General features: G+C 33.1%; 1 protein-coding gene and 1 pseudogene across 1 annotated transcript; one reads left to right on the top strand and one right to left on the bottom strand.

Annotated features, from left to right (window-relative positions):
- Nucleotides 1-450: 450 nt before the first annotated feature.
- Nucleotides 451-11,566, bottom strand: DNAJB4 (DnaJ heat shock protein family (Hsp40) member B4). The gene is made up of 3 exons (XM_063105136.1): nucleotides 11,089-11,566; nucleotides 3,437-4,005; nucleotides 451-1,754 (listed from the first exon to the last, which is right to left on the bottom strand). Exons 1-3 carry the CDS (start codon nucleotides 11,297-11,299, stop codon nucleotides 1,521-1,523), a joined length of 1,014 nt encoding a protein of 337 aa, XP_062961206.1. The 5' UTR covers nucleotides 11,300-11,566; the 3' UTR covers nucleotides 451-1,520.
- Nucleotides 11,567-19,949: 8,383 nt separating this feature from the next.
- On the top strand, nucleotides 19,950-20,366 carry LOC134384176 (cytochrome c oxidase subunit 6A1, mitochondrial-like; annotated as a pseudogene).
- The last annotated feature ends 200 nt before the right edge of the window (nucleotides 20,367-20,566 follow it).

Genomic DNA, 20,566 nt, shown 5'->3' with positions numbered 1-20,566 from the left:
ATTCCATTAATATATGTCCAGAATAAACAAATCCATTCAGACAAAAAGCAGATTAGTGTTCACCAGGGGCTGGAGGAAGGGAGAAAGGGAGGAATGAGGAGTGACTGCTAATGGATATAGGGTGTCTTTTGGGGGTGATGAAAATATTCTGGAATCAGAAAGTGTTGATTGTACAACTCTGTGGATATATTAAGACCACTGAATTGTATACACTTTAAAAGGGTAAACTTTTTGGTATGTGAATTATATCTCAATGAAACTATCAAGGATATGGTTATACAACCTATCTATATTGAATTTCTCAAAGATTTCTGCTAAAAGGTGATAAAACCCAGTATATCTTGTGTGTGTGTGTATATATATATATAAGCCATCCTGAAAATTATTTTTTAACCAAAATCTTTGTTTCAAAACATCATTCTTACTATAGTTATAACACAGAAAACAAAATAATTTTAAATGTAAATATATTTTAAGAATTAAAACAACTAAGAAATCAATGCAATCTATACATATGAAAAAGTAGAATATTTATATGCATAACAAGTAGTAGCAACATTATCCATAAGCAGCAGTTAGTGTTTTTTCCCCCATATTTTGGTTTAACACCATAGTGGTAGTTTATTCTTTTTAGGGAAATTAAATAAGGTACATATAGCATATTATGAGTAAGTTATAGAACACTACGTAATTGGAAAATTAATTCCAAGTTACAGTATTCCTTTAAAAACATATTTATTATTAAACAAATTATTTTAAACTAGTGGACAACAAAATGAGCCTATAATTTATTAAGTCTAAGATATACAGTCAACTTGCATAAAATTATGTATGGCATTTTAAAAACAGTCTATTTCTAAAATATCAGTAATTCAGGCAATTGGGATTTCCACGGGAGATAAACTGCCATTAATTTTTTTATGAAGAAAAGGTCTGCCTTAAGAACATTACAACTATGTTATTAAGAAATGCTACAGCATACTTTAAAAATCCAAATGGTAAAATATATGCATCAGAATATTCTTTTGCTAATATCAACCCTATAGCAGCATTTCAGAAGAGGATTTAAATATAATAACCACATTTCCAAATGACGGGATTTTCTTCTCTTCTAGAAATACGTATTACATGTATAGTTCAGTTAAGAATTTTAATTTCCATTATAAATGGGAAGCTATCATACTGATCACCTAAAGGTATAAGAAATAAAGTACTTGGATAGTCTAGTACTTTATTAGAAATATATATGCTGACTCCACAGAAACAACTTTTACATATAAGCAAAATACTAAAAATTTCTGATCTGGGAGAAATAAAATACGGTGAGTGGTTTTCTCATCATCTCTAACTGTAAAAATCCCTTTTGCCTATTTATTTGACCCGTGTCTATTCATGCAATTTAATGAACCCTCAAAAGAATTTACACATCTTTATACAGAATGCACATCTACATCAGTAAACTGCCAGTCCTTTTATATTTTCAGTGCCTTAACAAAATATGGGTAACAAAGTTCTTCGTTCTATGAGGCAGGAAGATGTTTCCTAAGTACTTCTTTGGATGATGAGGATATAGTATCTGGGAAGGACACATCAAATTCTATTAGAAGGTCACCACGTTGGTCAGGATTTTTTGGAAATGGCAGCCCATATCCAATAATTCTTCTCCTCATCCCAGGTTTCACTATATCATTTATTGACATAGGTATGTTTCTTCCATCCATTGTTGGCACATTAATTGAGCAGCCACACAATGCCTAAAATGGACCAAATAAAATAAAATTAGCAAACTTCAAAACTTAAAAATCTAAGTAAAAATATTACCAAGTGTTAAAGGATAATACCACTAGGGTAAAAATTTAACCTCTAAAAGAATAACAATAAAACTTATAAAACTTTTTCCCCATTAGAAAATCCTTTCAAGACATGCATAATCAGACCTGTTATAAAAGGGAAGGAAAGAAAAAAGAGAAGTAAAGGATGTCTTCCACATTTCCCTGAAATGAAATGGATAGTTTGAAGTTGCTATTACAACATTCAAGATGCAGGAATTGGAATAGGAGAACAGAGAGAACTCAGGACTAGAAAGAACAGAATAGTAGCAAATACCTACTTCTCTGGAAAACGTTAGGACAAGAAATACATTTGTTTTAGTCAACAAATGTTTACTGAATATCTACTATGTTTCACATGTTCCTGCTAGATACTGAACCATACTGGGACCATGAACACATACCCCACCTCAAGGAATGCACAAGGAACTCACAGAAACATACAAGCAAACTAGCAATTATGATACAGTATTAGTGTTGGCACAGAAGTATGTGCTGAGGCCTTTTGTAAGAGAACTTACCCTCTTACCTTCTGGGACTACAGGATACTAGAGCTAAGCTTTGTACCAGTAGGAGGTACTGGGACAGGGTGAGGAACAGTGATGTTCAATAGAGTATTGCCCAAACAATGACACAGAAATATACAAGATAATAATAGGGTAAACTTAGGGAAATGTATATACATTTATGGGCAGAAATCAGATTTAAAATGACCTTTTTTTTATGCTAAAGAGTTTGGACTCTATGGTAGGGACCATGTAAAGCCATTTAAGATTTTTTATTTTTATTTTTTTACAACTGGCTGGAATGGGGATCTGAACCCTTGACCTTGGTATTATAACACCATGCTCCAACCGAGCTAACGGGCCAGTTCCCATTCAAGAATTTTAAGCAGGGAACTGACACAGCCAGGGTTACAATCCTGCAGGATTACGATCCAATTTGAGAAACAGTGTACATAAGAACTCATATAAGAACTATATTAAAGCAGTACCATTATAAATTGTAAATTTATAATAAACTATAATAAATTACTTTTATGCTGTTTTTGGTTATATAATTATTGGTCCAAATTATCAATTTTAGAACAAATCTCATACATGGACTAAGATGATGAGACTACTCATACCACATAAACACCATTGTAAAAACAGAGTAGAGTTACCCCAATATTAGGCCTTATATATAGTATATAATCTAGGTAGCACTAAAAATTGACATTTAAATTGTTAATATAGGTAACTAAACTTAGAAAATATAATCTCATCCATAAAAGAGGTATATAGTAGTACTACTTTGGAAGGTTGTTATGAGGGTTGTTATAAAAAAATGTGTAGGATTGAAATAATGTTAGATTTTTTTTTTTTTTTTTTAAAGATGACCAGTAAGGGCATCTTAACCCTTGACTTGGGTGTTGTCAGCACCATGCTCTCCCAGTGAGATAACTGGCCATCCCTATACAGGGATCCAAACCCATGGCCCCGGTTCCATCAGCACCACACTCTCCCAAGCGAGCCACGGGCTGGCCTGTTATTATTTAGATGCACTCCTTAAGATCAGCTGCATAATTCCATTTGGTCTCAGAATCCTAGGTCCTACCAACTTACCTCCCGTAAACTAATTTTAGCAGTATAAATTATATTTGACCCATCTCTTTTAAATTTTGGGTGATCTTTGTCTTTAATGATAAAAACAATGTCTGCTGGAATACTATTTGGTGTTTCATCTCCTTCCCTTGGAAAAGTAATTTTGGTGCCTTCTTTCCAACCTTTTTTAATCTCAATGGTGAGAATTTTGTCCTCAGATCTATAACTCCTTCCATCAGAATTTAACCTTTTTCGAGAAATCTTCATCCGTTTGGTACAACCACTATATATTTCTTCAAGTGATACTCTAAGTTCATGAATAACTGGAGGATCCTGTTTGAGGCGGGATGGCCCCACAGAATTCCTGTCTCTTGGATATCCATTCATACTGAAGCCAAAGGCACTGAAGGGATCTCCATCTATTTCCATTTCTTCAGTATCTCTACCACCAGCCATTCGTCTTCCAAAGAAAATTTCAAAGGGGTTGGAACCTCCGAAAAATGCTGCAAATGTGGCATGAGGATCACCATGAAAGGTGTACCGGAAGGTACCTCCTTGTCCATCAGTACCTCCTGCTCCTCCTTTTAGCCCTAAGTGAAGAGATAAGCATGATTAGAAAAAAGTTTGCAACTCTTTAAAGTTAAACTTTCAAAAACTATACTGCTAATAAACTTTGGCCAACTTAGGTTACAACTTACTAATATTAGCCAAAAAGGTCACTATAAGTAAACACAGAACAGCTATATAACTTCTGATGATTCCATTCTAAGTTAAATTTTTACCTTTTAAATTCTTCCTTTAAATCCCCATTTTTAATAATTTATTCCTGAATCTTTGTTCCACAGTTAAATAAGAAAAAAATGATACAAAATTGGAAACTCCTTATCTCATAAACTACTGGTTTCACATACTGAAGTATATAAATTTACGTTTTTATAAGATGTCAGTTGAAAAGTCTTCAATAATCAATACAAAATGCAAAACAAATCTTTATGCCATTATAATCAATAAGTACAATCAATAATATAAAATACCATATTCATACTAACTAGCTTTATTTCAGGTCGTCTTTTACTGTTTAGGAATTAAAATAGAACTCTTTCTGTTTTGCAGAGAGGAAAAAAATTCTAATAATGAGGACACTCTATGAAAAATGGTTTTTTTAGACATTAAGATTGTTATTTCTATCCTAGACACCAAAATTGTTTATCTAGGCATACCATAACATGGCATTAATTTCAAAGCATGTAAAAAACAAACAAACAAAAATCTGAAATCAAGAGCTGAAAAGCCTCTTGACATGTAAGGCCTTTGAACTGGTTATTTCTGACTACTGTTGACAGCCTACTTCAGATAGCAATATAGTGACCCTTTGTATTACACATTTGAAACAGCATTTTCTACTACAACTAAAGAAAGATTTTAGTAAAGCCCACGAAACAGTATAGCGATCTTTTAAGAACTCAATATTAACAAAGATTTCTATCACTACAGTATCATAGCAGTTTCTCAGTGAGCTTTATGGAAATTCCTAACCAAGAAAATAGGAAAAGAATCTAAAAATTACGAAACTGTGAAAAATTCAAGGGATTAAACTATGTCCAATCAGTGAATAATTTGAGGGTAGGAAATATATTTTGTTTTTGCATTATTCACGCATACAGGGCTGAAAATGATAGGTGTTCATGTTTACTGAATGAAGGGAATGAACTAATTCTTTAAGTCCTAAATTGTAACTAAGGTAAAGGTGTCTTGAATATCATTATAGAGGAGGCAGAAGCAAAAGCAACATAAAATATCATGCATACACATATATGAGAGACTTAATAATTTGAAATCCACTGGAAACAACATGCTTTTAAAGAGACACAGTTTTGCATATGTCTTATTCAATATTTGGCTTCTTCCATTAAAAGGTATATGTGTACTCTACTTCATCTGAGTCTCAGCTGATGTCTAAATTTTTCCCTTCATCCATGAGTGGAAATCTGGAGAAAGCAAGAGAGACCTAATAATCTGAAAATTGTCAAAATATGTATTGAATGATATATCCAAATAGCATTTAGGGAATTTCCTTGTAGAAACTGAATGACAAGTATAAGCAAGATAAGATCTTATAATATGCAGTTCATCCAAATCTCCCTTTTATAAATTGTAATAGTACAATTATAACTCCAAATGTTAAAAAGCTAATGAGAGAGTTTTTTAAATGGTAGAATATGTACATAACTAAAAGTAATGACCAAAGTAACTAAACCAATGATTAAATTATTTTAACCATTTTGTCCTTTATCCCACAGATTTAAAGAGTGTAATAATTTAACAGAATTAAGTAAATTGGGTAAATTAGCTTGCCCACTCTCTACAAGAGGAAGCCTAAATGCTTTGGATCCATAACGGATTCATGAAAAGAAAGAATAACATTTTAAGTTATTACATCATAGGTTTGGCTTTTTCTTAAAAGCCCTTCCCTCCTCTGCCAAAAATAGTAACTCAGTCAGGATTATGAAACCCCTAAGAAGATTCACACACCCTCTGAAGTGACTTATTTATCAAAGCTAACAAAAAGCCTCCAATGCAGCTTTGAGCTTTTCCTAGACACTAGACAGTCAACTATGTAGCTCAGATTTTAAAAAAAAAAAGCTACTGGGCCGGCCCCGTGGCTCATTCGGGAGAGTGTGATGCTGGAAACACCGAGGCCGCGGGTTCGGATCCTATATAAGGATGGCCGGTGTGCTTTCTGGCTGAGCGTGGTGCGGACGACACCATGCTGAGGGTTGTGATCCCCTTATCGGTCCAAAAAAAAAAAAAAAGCTACACAAATGACTGAAAAAATTCCCACCAAAATTTACACCAGTATAAAATAACATGAATTACTATGCAGTATCATTTGCATTGCATATTACTTGAATTATAACAGGTAGGTCAATTATATGTTCAATTTTTTTTGGCAGCTGGCCGGTACAAGGATCCAAACCCTTAACCTTGGTGTTACAACACCGTGCTCTAATCAACTGAGCTAACTGGCCAGCCCTATATAGTCAACTCGTAATCAGGTACATTTTGATTGCTCATGGAAAATTTTAATGTTCTTTTTTTTTTTTTTTTTTTTTTTTTGTCTTTTTCGTGACCGGCACTCAGCCAGTGAGTGAACCGGCCATTCCTATATGGGATCCGAACCTGCGGCGGGAGCGTCGCTGCGCTCCCAGCGCTGCACTCTCCCGAGTGCGCCACGGGCTCGGCCCGAAAATTTTAATGTTCAACTGGGTTCCCTCTGCTATCCAAAATGTTTTGAGATACTATCATCACTTTGTGTAATGCACACTAGAATCAACATTTGCCTACTCTTTAGGACTGCTGTTGTTTAAAAACCAAAAAACCAAACAACCAGCCAACCAACTTGCAATCCAGAAACAAATATGTGTTTGGAATACTATCCACAACAATGACTTCCACTAGTTAGTTGACTAAAAATTTATTAAAAGAAACACTGGAGAAAAATTAGGATTTCAAAGAAAAAAATGACAATACCTTAATAATTTACTTTAAGGAGACATAATATGTAAAAATCATAGCAAGACTTCAGTTATAAAATGATATCCTTTCAACATTTTTAATTCACAAAAATCCAATTTACTTACATATTTTTAGAACACATAGTAAATAGAGATACAGCTGATCAAATACAGAAGTTAAAGAACAAAAGATGCAAAGTAGCATAAACATTAATATATTAAATACAAATTTGGTCACATAAAAACGTGAAGAAAGTTACTGAGTAAACTATAAGCAATGAACAAAATAAGGCATAAAAGAAATGTTGCAGAACTAGAACAAATAATGTGCTATTGAAAAAAAATTTTTTTTAATCTTCCCTCTGCCCCGCACCTGCCCCACCTAAATCTTTTAATACAAACTTCTGTTGACATTCACTGAACCACTCAGAACTGAACCTAAAACTTTTTTGGAAAAAGTGGCACAAAACCCAATTTTAAATTCCTGTAGTTCTGTATTTTTCCTTTTCAAATGATTCACCTATGGAGAAAATTTGTTTTTTAAAATAGATTTATTATATACTATATAATTAACCTATTGTAAATATACAATTCAATTGATTTAGTAAATTTGTAGTGTTGTGCAACCATCACCATAATCCAGTTATAGAACATTTCTCTCATTCTAAAGAGTTCTCCAGTTCCTATTTGTAGCTAATCACCACTCACCTCCAGCCCTAGGCAAGAAAGATCTGCCTTCTTTCATTATAAATTTGTCTTTTCCACACATTTCATATAAATAAAATGATATGATATGTAGTCTTTTACATCTAGCTTTTTTCATTTAGCAAAGTTTTTGTTTTGTTTTGTTTTTTTGGTGATTGGCCGGTATAGGGATCTAAACCCTTGACCTTGGCATTAGCACACCACACTCTAACCAACTGAACTAACCAGCCCACATTTAGCAAAGTTTTTAAGGTTCATCCTGTTTCATTAAATTGTTCCTTTTAATTGCTAAATAGTTCCCCACTGGATGTATACCACTTCTTGTTTGTTTATCCATTCACCAACTGATGGTACCTTTGGATTGTTTCCAGTTTGGGGCTATTACAAATAATGCTGCTGTGAACACTAAGGTATGTGTCTTTGTGTGGGCATACGTTTTCATTTCTCTTTTATAGATTCTTAGGAGTGGAACTGCTGGGTCAAATGGTAAGTTTAAAACTTCTCTACTTTTACCCACTTTTTTTTTTTTAATGACCAGTAAGGAGATCTTAACCCTTGTCTTGGTGTTCTCAGTACCACGCTCTCCCAAGTGAACGAACCAGCCATCCTTATATAGGGATCCAAATCCATGGCCTTGGTGTTATCAGCACAACACTCTCCCAAGTGAGCCACAGGCTGGGCCCTACCCACTTTTTTGAAATAAGGTATTTTAAATTGTGGATATTAGAGATTTTCAGAACATGAGTAAACTGGATCAATGATTCTCTTAATTCCTAAATACATGAATTTAGCATATTCTACTCATACACTTCTCAATTCATGGTTCCTTATTCCCACTGTCCCAGCTCCAAGTCTTGAAAAGAAATGTAATAATTGGGGATGGGGAGGAGGGTATCAGGTAAATTAGTAGTGTCTCCACCGTCCTAAAATTCAGTGTTTTGTTACTATTGGAGAAACTTACAGAAACAGGCCTGCAGGCACAAATAGATCAATGAAAGGCAAAGAGAAAAAACGTTTTCTCATTCTTTCACCGTGTACCTAAAGGGAATTTTTTTTTTTAATCATAAGTGATTATACATATTTTTGGGATTCAATGCCTAAAGGGAACTTTTAAAAGAATTTTGAGATATTTTGAATAAAGGATAAACATGATACTTTTCTTTGATGAAAGGATAATTCTAAAAAATAATTCAAATAACTTTCATTCAACTGTATTTGCAAGTAACCTATCACTAGAGAATATTTCTGAATAATATATTTCAATGCTTTAAAAAACTTATCCTTTTCCTTACTCATCCCTCCTATTGTTTATATCAATTATCTGAGTCAAGAATAAAAAAAAAGATTCAGGGTATATAGATGATCCTGATTAGTTTTTTAAAAATTCATTCATTAGTAATGATCAATAAAAATCAAACTGGAGAAAAATTAAGAAACACACTAATAAGAGGTAATGTACAGGCTGGCTGGTTAGCTCAGTTGGTTAGAGTGTGGTGCTGATAACACCAAGGTCCAGGGCTCTATCCTTGTACCAGCCAACAACCCAAAAAAAGAAAACAAAAAACAAAAAAAAAAAGGAAGGAATTATACCAAGAAAAATGGAAAAATGTACCATTTGAAAATCCTGAAGACAAATATCCTTAACAAACCCCTGAATCCACAGACAAACTTAAGCTATCAGTGAGATGTGGCAAAATACCTTAGATTTAAAGCAATGGATACCTGCTTTTTCACAGGAATTTATAGTTTTACTCCATGTTTGTGGATTTCTTTACAAAATTACAAAATAACTCCTTCTGAAAGAGTAGTGCCTTTATTGGTAGTATCTCAGAATCTTCCTTAGCTTTTGAAATGAACCAATTCATGGCATTTTTAGTATGGCCATAGGGAAAATGCAGATTGAACTGCCCACTATTTGCCTTTTTCAAAATTTACTTTGTAAGAACCTGACAATGCAGGTCCTCACCACATCAAAATCAGCCACATAAACTTCAATTTTTGGAAACTCATAGACCAAAAAGAAACATAAAACAAAACAAAAATCCTCTATACACAATCACCCTGTTTGTTTATATTTAATTTGTTTAATTCAAAATGAGTGGTCACTGCTTGACTCTATTTTAAGGATATATTTCTTTTTTTTTTTTTTAATTTTAATAATAAACTTTATATAACCTAATACACTCAAAATGTTATTTTTCCACATGTAATCAATATAAAAAATATTGAGATATTTTAGATTCTTCTTACTAAGTGTACTTTACACTTTCAGCACACCAAATTCAGATGCTCAGTTTTTATGGGCTATTTAAGGATAATTTCTACTTAGGAAAATTTGATGTTAAATGCAATAAAGGAAGCAAAGGGATAACAAGAAAGTTTTCATACCTACAATTATTTAAAAGACAACACTTTGGGAGAAAAACTAATAATGAAATAATTTAGTCTTGATCTAAAAAGTTGAAAATCCCAGAAGCTGTAGGGATTAAAGGTTTTCGTTGTTGTTAATTAGCAATTTAAAAGTCTTACTTTATAACTACATTTATATGGAGATAATAGACAAACCTGATTTAAAATCCAGAATGATAAAAGGATAATCTTAAATTAACCCCATTTACTATGTTCACTAGTTTCTGATCTCACAGTGCAAGAAACAAAAGTATGGGAGGGAAAGGAAAGGGAAGTTGTCATGCTTTCCTCTATACTTAGTAAAATTTCAAAAGAAATAATGTTACCTAAAAGTAAATCAATAATTGTTCTGACTAGGTGGCCATTTTAGGTCAAAAACTGTATTTCTTGAGATCTCATTTTCTTGGCACACAATTACTGTTTACAATTAAGCTAAAAACTTGTTCTGGTATTTTATGACATCAGGAAAATTCTTTCCTCTCCAGGCAGAATGCCAAAAACAACTAGAAGCTAAATGCCTGTGCCTTCAGCTTCTAAGACAGGCAACTCTGCCTTGTTCAATCTAAACTAGCCTTGCTATAAGAAAAGCAAAAAACTTCTTTTTGTTTTTGCGAATAAAATATAAACTACCCAGAACTTAAATTGCCAATCTTAAGATTTTAAATGACTTAAGACCCTGGTTCTGGTAGAAAATTCACGAGAAAACAAAACAGGTTGCATAAGACTTTTGACACAATTTATTAATGGGTACGGGAATTTAAGGTTTCTTTTAAAATATATTATGTTAACATCATAAGGTAGAATACGTATAATACAAAATCCTAAAATAAAAGAAAAGCAAACAAGGACATTTCATTCATAGCTAGGCAATACTCATTCATATGATGAGGGATGAAATCTTGTTTTTATCCATTATTTGTCTTTATACTTTTGATATGTCTGAGAATCCAATTTAATGATAACCAGAGGCTGAGAGAGAAAGCAAAAAAATAAAGACAGAGAGAAAGAGCCGAAGAGACAGAAAGATACACACAAAATACTTACCCTCCTCCCCAAACTGATCATATATTTCTCTCTTTTTAGGATCACTCAATACTTCATAAGCTTCTGCGACCTCTTTAAATTTTTCCTCTGCCTGAGGAGATTTGTTCTTGTCCGGATGAAATTTGAGGGCTTGCTTTCGGTAAGCCTTTTTAATATCTTCATCTGAAGCTCCTTTTTCAATTCCCAAAATGGAATAATAGTCTTTCCCCATTTCGAATGCCTTGAAATGAACTTAGATTTCCCTTTGTAAAAGAAAACAACGTCCCCCGTCTTAGCAATACAACGATTCTAGGAAAAATAAACCAAGCTGGGTATTTTAAAAGTTAAAGCAAATCAGCAATTCAGCTAGCTGTCTTAAGGCTGCAAGCAGACAGCGTCTCTGTATTTAATTCCTTCCCCAACAGCTCACTTACAGATAAATATACACTACACAGGAGACTGCCTCCTTCTAGATCCTCCCATTTTCACTACGTGTCTCTGTACTTTCTAGAACAGCAAATGCTAGAGGACGTCACTTTCCCAGCTGCCTCTAGTCAAAGTACTGAGCTATGTTTTCTCCTCCTCCACGATTAACTATTCATTTTCCTTCTGGCTTTACTATTTTTATTTCCCATTTAAGAGGCCAAGTGGATTAACAAACCAATATTTCAATACAGAATGTCATAACTACATATATATTTATTCCATTCTAGGTGAAAAAGCAACAACAATAATTATAACCATTAAGCACCTTATGTTTAAAGAAGTTAAAGTTATACAAATAAAAATACTCTTAAATTTACTTCAATTTCAAGTTATTCAACTCTAAAATATACAATGTTAAAGCATAGGTTATTTAAATGAAAATTTTCAAGTAATTTATGTCATTTTCAAAATTCCTGGGGTCTATCAATCAGACATGCCAGGAAGTCAATACACCAGTTTCACATTGTAAAAAGGTTATCATAAAATTCAAAAGCAATATTTTAAAATAAAGGACTTAAATATGATTTTATCTAATGATTTTAACTTTTTTGTAGTATACCAATATTTATTTGTGAAAGCTTAATATCTGAATTTAGTTATTTGAACTAAAACAGAATGAGACTCCCACTCCTAGGGTCATGATCTAAAGAATTTTTTTGTGCTGCAGGAAAGCTAGGAGAAAGGTATCAGGTTACAGATAGTGCATACTTATGTTCCTTTTAAGACCTTAAACGGATCAAGTGAAAATCTGGATATGCTATTTAAGGGGCAGTAATATGAGAAATATACTTTCTTTTAAAAACATATTTTCCCTAATTATAAATATATACTGATTGTTGAAGATTTTGAAAAACCCACACAAAAAAAGAATAAAATAAAAATCTCCCTTCATACCATGTTAGATAATCCCTGTTAAATGTTAGTATATTTCCTTACAAACCTTTTTTCTATGAATATTTACAATTATTTGCAGCAGTTTTATATATTTTTTATTAACAAAGTTTAGATCATAGTATTTATGTACCCTTTTGATGCCTGCTTTTTTTCATATAATATAGTTTGGATACTTATTAGACATTATTCTCAATGTACATAACTCGTCTATTTATCTCCTAGATGGTTTCTCATCTTTCTAAAATTGTTATCATTTCTAATATAATATTGGAAAGATGGATTAATAAGAAAATGTCAAAAGAACTGCATATAGTCCTATATTTAAATATCTTTCATCTGTAAGCTGAAAAAAAAACTTTATGAGGAAGAAAAAATGTACATGCGTCTAGAAAAATGAAAAGATGATCATCATGTGTTAAACTTTAAAGAAATGGGAACAACTCCATATGCCAAGCAATGATGATTCAGCAATTCTTTCTGAATGTTCATCTTTGTGCATTTTAACAGTTATGATTTCCTATTTCTCAAAACTTAAAAAACACCTTAGCATCAGAAATTTATAACATCTCACTAGCCTACTTACAGGTCTACTATTTAGCAATTTTTTTAGTCTCACCAAGGAATACTCAATGTCAAAAGATACTCTCAAATCCAAAAACCTTAGGGAAAAATGCTAATATCCAAAGTCACCTTAAGACTTCTACTTTTAAAAAGCATATTACCAAATTGGAATCCAGTGCACATGGATCAGCATCTAAAGTAGAGTAAAAACAGAAAAATCACCTAGTATAGAATTAATATTCAAGGGAGTTCCTTTAAATATTCATTACCAAAGGAACACTGACGTTACTATCTATGAAAAACCTGAAATTGTTCTGGTAGGTAATGCTGGGAGAAAAAAAAATATATTTCTAGCTATGTTGAATTAGATAAGTATAAAAAAATATTATCAGAACTTGACATATTAAATGATTTTAGAAACTGAAAACTAGATCTTTCTCATTTGTGAGAAATGGATTATATAGAAACAGATGGAGAAAAATCTGACTCTAGATATTGAAAAGGGTAAAAAGAGATTTTCACATTTCTTCAAATACACACACACACACAAAAGAATCATAATGGTAAAGTTGAAAAGCAAGAATTCACCTCAACTTGGACATTTCAAGTTAACAAGGAAGCAAATATAATTCGATTTATTAAATAATAAAATAATCTGGCTAGGTTTTGGTAAAATGAGCACATACTTGTAAACTTATAGCTTTGTAAAGTTTTGCAAATAATTCAAACACTTGGCAATAGTTATTAAAATCCATTAAATATGATTTTAAAAGCTTTGTAAATACTACATCTGAAATTTACCCTTAGAAAATAATTCAAAGATAAAAATTATTATATATACAAATATACTCACTGCAAATAGATGCAATAGGGTACTGGATCAATAACATCATTATTAAAAGTACTAGTACTTTGGAGACGTTGTGGTCTTACATTCACTTTTTCAGGCTGAGCAGTCTCCTCTACTACTTAGGGGTTGAAAATCCATTTACTTTACATTTACACAATCACTTTACATTAAATTTTAGTCATTTACAAGTTTGTATAAGATAAATGGGATTTTTTGTGTGGGGGGGAATTGTCATCCCTGCAAATAATTATCAGACGAAAATAAGGAGAGTATGTAACGGGAATAGTAGTGGCAGCCTTTAGAGAAAATGGAGCAGAGAAGAGGTGTGATCAAAGCTTATTTAATAAATGAGTTTCTAAAAATAAAAATAAAAACAAAAAAACTACACATTAATAGTCTATTAGAAACATTATTTAGAAATCACATAAATCCCTACTTATTTGATGTTATAGGTTATATGTATGTGTGGCAGAAAGATTGAAGAAAACAAAAACTATCTTGGGGTTAGTAATGAAAGTAAATTTTTTCCCTTAAATTAAAAATAAAGACTGCTATAATCGTTTTAACAAAGATATGAAATTAGTATTTGCATTTTAAAATTTTTACTCTACAACCACAAACACTGGTGCGATTATTCCATGAAAACACAATTCTCTTCCCTTTTTTAAAAGAAAATTACAGAGTCAGATTCCTCCTAAATATTTACAGTTTGCAAGGTCAAGTTTTCATGCTGGAGTAGGGGTGTTCATCTCTAACTGATGGCAAGTTACAATGTGTTTTAAAGAAATAATTTTAATTTTTTCAACCACATCAGAAAACTTAAATGTGTTTATTATTTTTGTTTATCAAAGTTCGTAGCAACAAAGATTTAGTACTTAATACCATATTGGAGGGTAATGTGTCACTATTTTAGAGAGACACGGGCCAGAATTAAGTAAAAATTCTAATGACATTTATACTGTTTTCAACAATTTTAATCAAGCTTCCTTAACTGGGATATTATGCTTTTAATAACAAACATAGAGAAATGATTTTTACAGAAGTATGAGTCACAAAATAAAAAATAATAATAATAAATAGGAAAATATGTTTAGATAACAAAAATAAGAACTAAAGATAGCATTTAAACCACAAATAAACTAAAAGTATAACTAGTCATTCAATTGATGCCATCTTCATTGTCTACTTTGGCTTTATTCATACACAATTTTTTAAAAAGTCTATCTTTGCAATTCACAAATCATTTCTCAGTTTATAATAAATTAGTACAGAGGAAGATATTCTATAGCCTCAGAAGAAATTCCTATTAAAATTCAGCTCATCACAAATACTTGAGGACAAATGACTTCTAATATTCTACCGATGCACCTGTTGAAAACTTTTCTGGCAATATTTAATTCTTGGATGGGTCACATTTAGTCCTGAAATTTCTCATATAGTCATTCATATTAGAAAATTATGACTACAATTCCCCAACTGTAGTTCCTATCCAAGAATAAGCAAATAAACTGAAGTTCTTTTATACCCTATTAATAGTGTTTTAGATAGCTGAACATATAACCTCAAATGCAAGTACATAAGTGGTTATAAAATTTGCAAAGTGGCACCAGGGAATACTGTTTTTAATCTGTAGTGGTTAAAAACAGATTTTAGAGCCAGATTGCCTGGGTTAGAATCCTGGTAACACCACTTACTAGCTTTATAGTCTTGGACTTAACCTCTCTGTATTTCAGTATCCTCACCTGTCAAATGGGGTTCACATAAATGCCAACTCTGTAGGGTTATTGTAAGGATTCAATGAGATAAATATATGATACACTTAAATGTGATTGGCACATAGTCAGGACTATGTAAGTGTTAGCTACTCTTACGATGATAATCTCATCATATTAACTAGAACAATTTTTTTCTAGAATATTACTATATCATACGTATAATAAGTTGTTCTTATTTACAAGCATACACATACACACTAACACACACAAACACACACAAAAAGCTGTCCAACTAAGAATAAGTGGCTCTTTCCAAATATGCTAATTAATATTTGCTACTTATTCATTTGGACTCCGTTCAAACTTAAAATCACTAAAACTTCACATAGGTAGCATTCATTATACTTCAAATCCAATGTTTATATTCTTAAAATATACATCTTTGATTTTGGAGTTAGAAGATCTTTCCAGCCTTAATTTCTGTCGATGTTTCACAGATCTCAGTCATACTGAATTTCTTGAAAGTTGCCTAGGGGAAACTATTATTTATCATTGAATCTTCAATTCCTGTTAGAGGACTAGCATAAAATGGATAAAAATGGCTAAAGAATAAATAGACTTAAGAAATTGAATAGTTGGTTTCTAACCTCAGCTCTGCCACTTAATAAGTAACTTAGGTAAATCATTTAATTTCTCTGAATTCTCAACTCACAAAAAGTATTGTGAGAATCAATGAGATAATACACATGGAAGCACCAAAATTTATACGAGGACATATACATATAAATTATTTTCATATTTTAAGCTATACAAACTATTTTGCTACCACTTGGAGGTCCATTGACAAACAGTCTCCTCTTACTCAGGAGGTTTTACTTGGCATAAGGTATTAAAGTAACTACCAGATTCACCCCTAAAGGACTCAGGCATCCTCCAAGATCATGCCCCTTACCAAGTTCCCTTTTCAGACCTTTTACTCTGAATTTTAGTCTGTTCTCAAAAAATGTAACAGTTCTATGCCTTCCCTATAATTACATTTATATAATACTGTGCAGTTTATAAAACACTTCCATATACTTTCTTGCATGTAATCTATATATATATGCACACACATCTGATAAACAGGTGATAAGATTTCAAGTGATATAGCTTTCCTATAGCTACAATCTGATAGTAAGCTATGATATTCTCAATAATACCTAAATAGACATTGTTTCAATATTAACATAAATTTAAGGCATACTAACTGGGTTGTGTCTGTTCTAATATCTGGCCTATTTTTTAGGTAATATCTAAGTAATTACATAAAATCAAACTATTGACCATCTAAAAACGGAATATACTTTACTTCTACATTTACACTTTCTTAAAAAAAACCTAAAAGCACTAAGAGACATCATTACCATAGATTTCTGTACAGCAAATGCTTGATGTAAGTTTGGAACTCGGACTTTAAATTCTCATTTCTGTGGAAAGGCTTCACACTCGCAGTATAATAGTCATAATACCTGTAAATTTTGCAATGGTTACAAATGCAACTTTATCTTTAGGGTAAAAAATAGAGAAATTATAAAGAGATTTACTTCTTAACCTATCTAGATTACAAGACAGAAGATGTAAACTTTAGGCAAATTTCTTTAAAGCATCAAACCCCATCTACCTAAAATTAAATTGTTCTACAAATCCTACCTTTTTCCCCTTTACCTATATTTCTGGGTTTTGTTCATTTTTTTTGGAGGCTGGCCAATACAGGGATCAAACCCTGCCCATTCGTGTTACCAGTGTTGTAGTGAGCAGGACTGAAGCCATGTTGGGACCTAAAACCACATGGGTTCTAAAAGATTTTTAAAAGACAATTTTTTCCTTGGTACATATTTCTCTGAGTTCCCTCTTTTCCTTGATATTTTGAACCTTGGTTACAGGGCAAGATGACATTATTCACTTAAATGTAAAGTTGTTTTCCAGTCAGCCTGGAGTTGCAAACTTGCCACAAGACACATACTATCCAGACCCTGAGAAACCAAGGAAGACATTCATAAAGCTATGCTGAGTCCACCCCTAAGATATCATCAAGGACAGGAATAGATGCCAAACGGAGCCTTGGCAAGACCTTGCACCTGGCTCCTTGCACGGAGCCCCAACAGCTCATGTCCCAATTCCTTCTGCTTTTCATTTCCCACATTCCATTTCCTCAGCTCCCTCTTTAAAAAGCCCTAAATAAATCTGAGTCTTCAAGATGTCTTTAGTCTGGCCATACTCCTTCAGGTTTACCAGAGAGATGGGTTAGCCTAACATCTCTTCTCAGGTCCCCAGTATTCCTGAATTAAAGGTGACTTCCATTTTCACCACCAATTGACTTTTGGGTTATTTGTTTTTATTTGAGGGCAAGCAGCTGGATTTGGGCCTGGTATCATCAGCACCATGTTCTAACCAACTGAGCTAACCAGCCAACCTCCACTTACCTATAAATGTCCTTATTTAGACAATTACAGGGGTTTGGACTTCTTATATTCATTTAGGCAGTCAATATTATTTGAGTGCCCATTTTATAGTATTTGGTGAGTACTACATAAACAGTTTTAAAAGATGTTTGTTATCATAGTGCACATTTCCCATGAGTAAATTATCTCAATCACTCAGAAAATATTTACTGAGTGCTTATTATATGTCACAAACTGTCTCAAATACTATAACCTAGACAGACATCTTCCTTGCTCTCATTAAACTCATTCCAGTGGGAGAAGACAATAAACAAGTCAATAAAGAAATGGGATAATATTAGGTAGTTTAAAGAGCTTTAAAGAAAATAAAATAATGTTACTAACAGAGACTGATGGAAAAGGGCTATAGCTATACTTTGAGCCAAGGTAGTCAGAGAAGTCCTCTTCGTTTAGTTCTGTCTCAAAAATTATACCAAAGGTTCCACACTAAGGTGGGTAGTTATTTTGGCTAAAGGAAAAGGAGGAAGTCTGGTTATCAAACCTTTTAAAATGTATAGGCTGTTACAATGTGTTCAGCAAAGGAATGGGCTAATAAGGAGCTCTTAATGACCTCTTTAATTCTATTATCAAGAAGAAATGTACTCAGCTCTCATCTTTTCCATTTATTCCCTTTCCCATTTACAAATCTTAACACATCTCTTCAAGTCTGTAGCTAACAATCAAATTCAATAAAGTTTAATATACAGACAGTGAACAATTAATGGCCAAATAAATGCTACTTAACTATCGTAGGAATTAAGTGACAATTTTGGCACAGAGGAAAGGCCATACAACTCAGACTGAGAAGACGGGTTCAGTATTCTTAGCTTTGATACTTAGTACCCACATGAGTTCTGGAAAAGTCATGTATTTCTCTGAGTTTCAATTCCCTTATCTATAAAATGAATATCATCTACCTCATTAGACTGACATAAAGAATAAGAAAATATATGAAAAGGCTTTACAAAAAGTGAAATATTATACAAATGTTGTTTATTATCCTCATCTTGGGCTGAAGTGGTAGGGAAAGGCTTCAGAAAAGAAAAATGTGTGCAAGGTCTACAAATATTGATAGATTCTGAAAGAAAGAGAGGAAAGGGGGAGGCTTTGCGATTTAAAGGAGGAACACAAAGCCCAGAGGCAAAAGGGCATCAAATGCATTTGATACAGCAAAAAGACTGGTCAGATTAAAGCACAGGAGTTAGGAAGGCTCACTTTAGGAAGCTGAGAGAAAAAAGTTACAGTCACAATGTTGAAAGTTTTGAATGTCTTTTCTTTACTTGATGACTGTTCTTTCATGCTCTTCAACAAGTGCTAATTAAGTAGTTTGGTCTTTGAAATGATCATTATTTTAAAAGCCTGCTTCACTTCTTAAGTGTCAATTTATTTAAAAAACGGTGAAATTACTTTTTTGGTTCTCTTAGTAAGGTAAGAGTTCTTAAAGTTTCATCAATATTTATAAGCTTCCAAGAGCACCAATAAAAGATGTCAAACTAGTCTAAAAAGGTTGACAGGAAGAAAAGCGTTACTGGTTATAATTCTCCTTGGACTATTGTCTATATCATCTGAATTTCCCAGTACTTTATCACTATAGTTATATTAGTAATTCCCAAAGTTTTCAAATTTTCATACTGTGTTATTGCTTGACTTTATAACACACTCCCTGCACGAAGCACCGTAATAGAACACATACACATTTAATTTTATTGATTTAATGGTCTTTAAAAAGAGATTTAAAATGAAATTCAAAAAAAAAAAAAAAGGGAATACCTTTGAAACGCAGTAAAATAAAACTGCTTTAAGAACCTTACAGGACTGGCCAGTTAGTACCAAGGTCAAGAGTTCGGATCCCCTTACTGGCCAGCCATAAAACAAACAAAAAACACATTTATAAAAATGACTAGTGTCATCTGGAGACACCTAGGGGCAGAAATATATTTTATACATTTAAAAAAATCATTTCCTGGGTCCAGGTCGAAAATAGCGGCGTCGGTGGGATCCCGAGTTTCTCCGCTGCTAGGTCAGTCCCTCCCACAGCAGGGGCAGCCTATGTTGAGTGGTGCCCAGGGCGAGGAGGGCTCAGCTCACATGTGGGCGGCCCTCACCTACTTCATCGAGCTCCCCAAGGTGGGAGTGAGCATGTTGAACGTTCTCCTGAAGTAGCACCACCGAGAGCACAAGAGACCCAAGTTCATCGCCTACCCCCATCTCCACATCAGGGCCAAGCCCTTTCCCTGGGGGAGATGGCAACCACAACCTCTATTCCATAACCCTCATGTGAACCCGCTTCCGACTGGCTATGAAGACGAATAAAGAGAACGTGGATCACTATGCAAGCACCGGGGACCACGACACTGGTTTGGACCATTCCTCTGCACATGGACCAGAAACGCATACTGGCCTTTAAGCTCACCTTCTTTACCTGTCTCAAATGATGACCAATATACTGATCTTCCATCCCTTTGGTCTTGCGGAAGATGGCTTAAATAAATAACTTAAACTTGGATTGATTA

The sequence above is a fragment of the Cynocephalus volans genome, chromosome 8 (genome assembly GCF_027409185.1).
Source record: "Cynocephalus volans isolate mCynVol1 chromosome 8, mCynVol1.pri, whole genome shotgun sequence".
NCBI lineage: Eukaryota > Metazoa > Chordata > Mammalia > Dermoptera > Cynocephalidae > Cynocephalus > Cynocephalus volans.
This window is presented reverse-complemented; position numbering and strand designations above follow the sequence as displayed.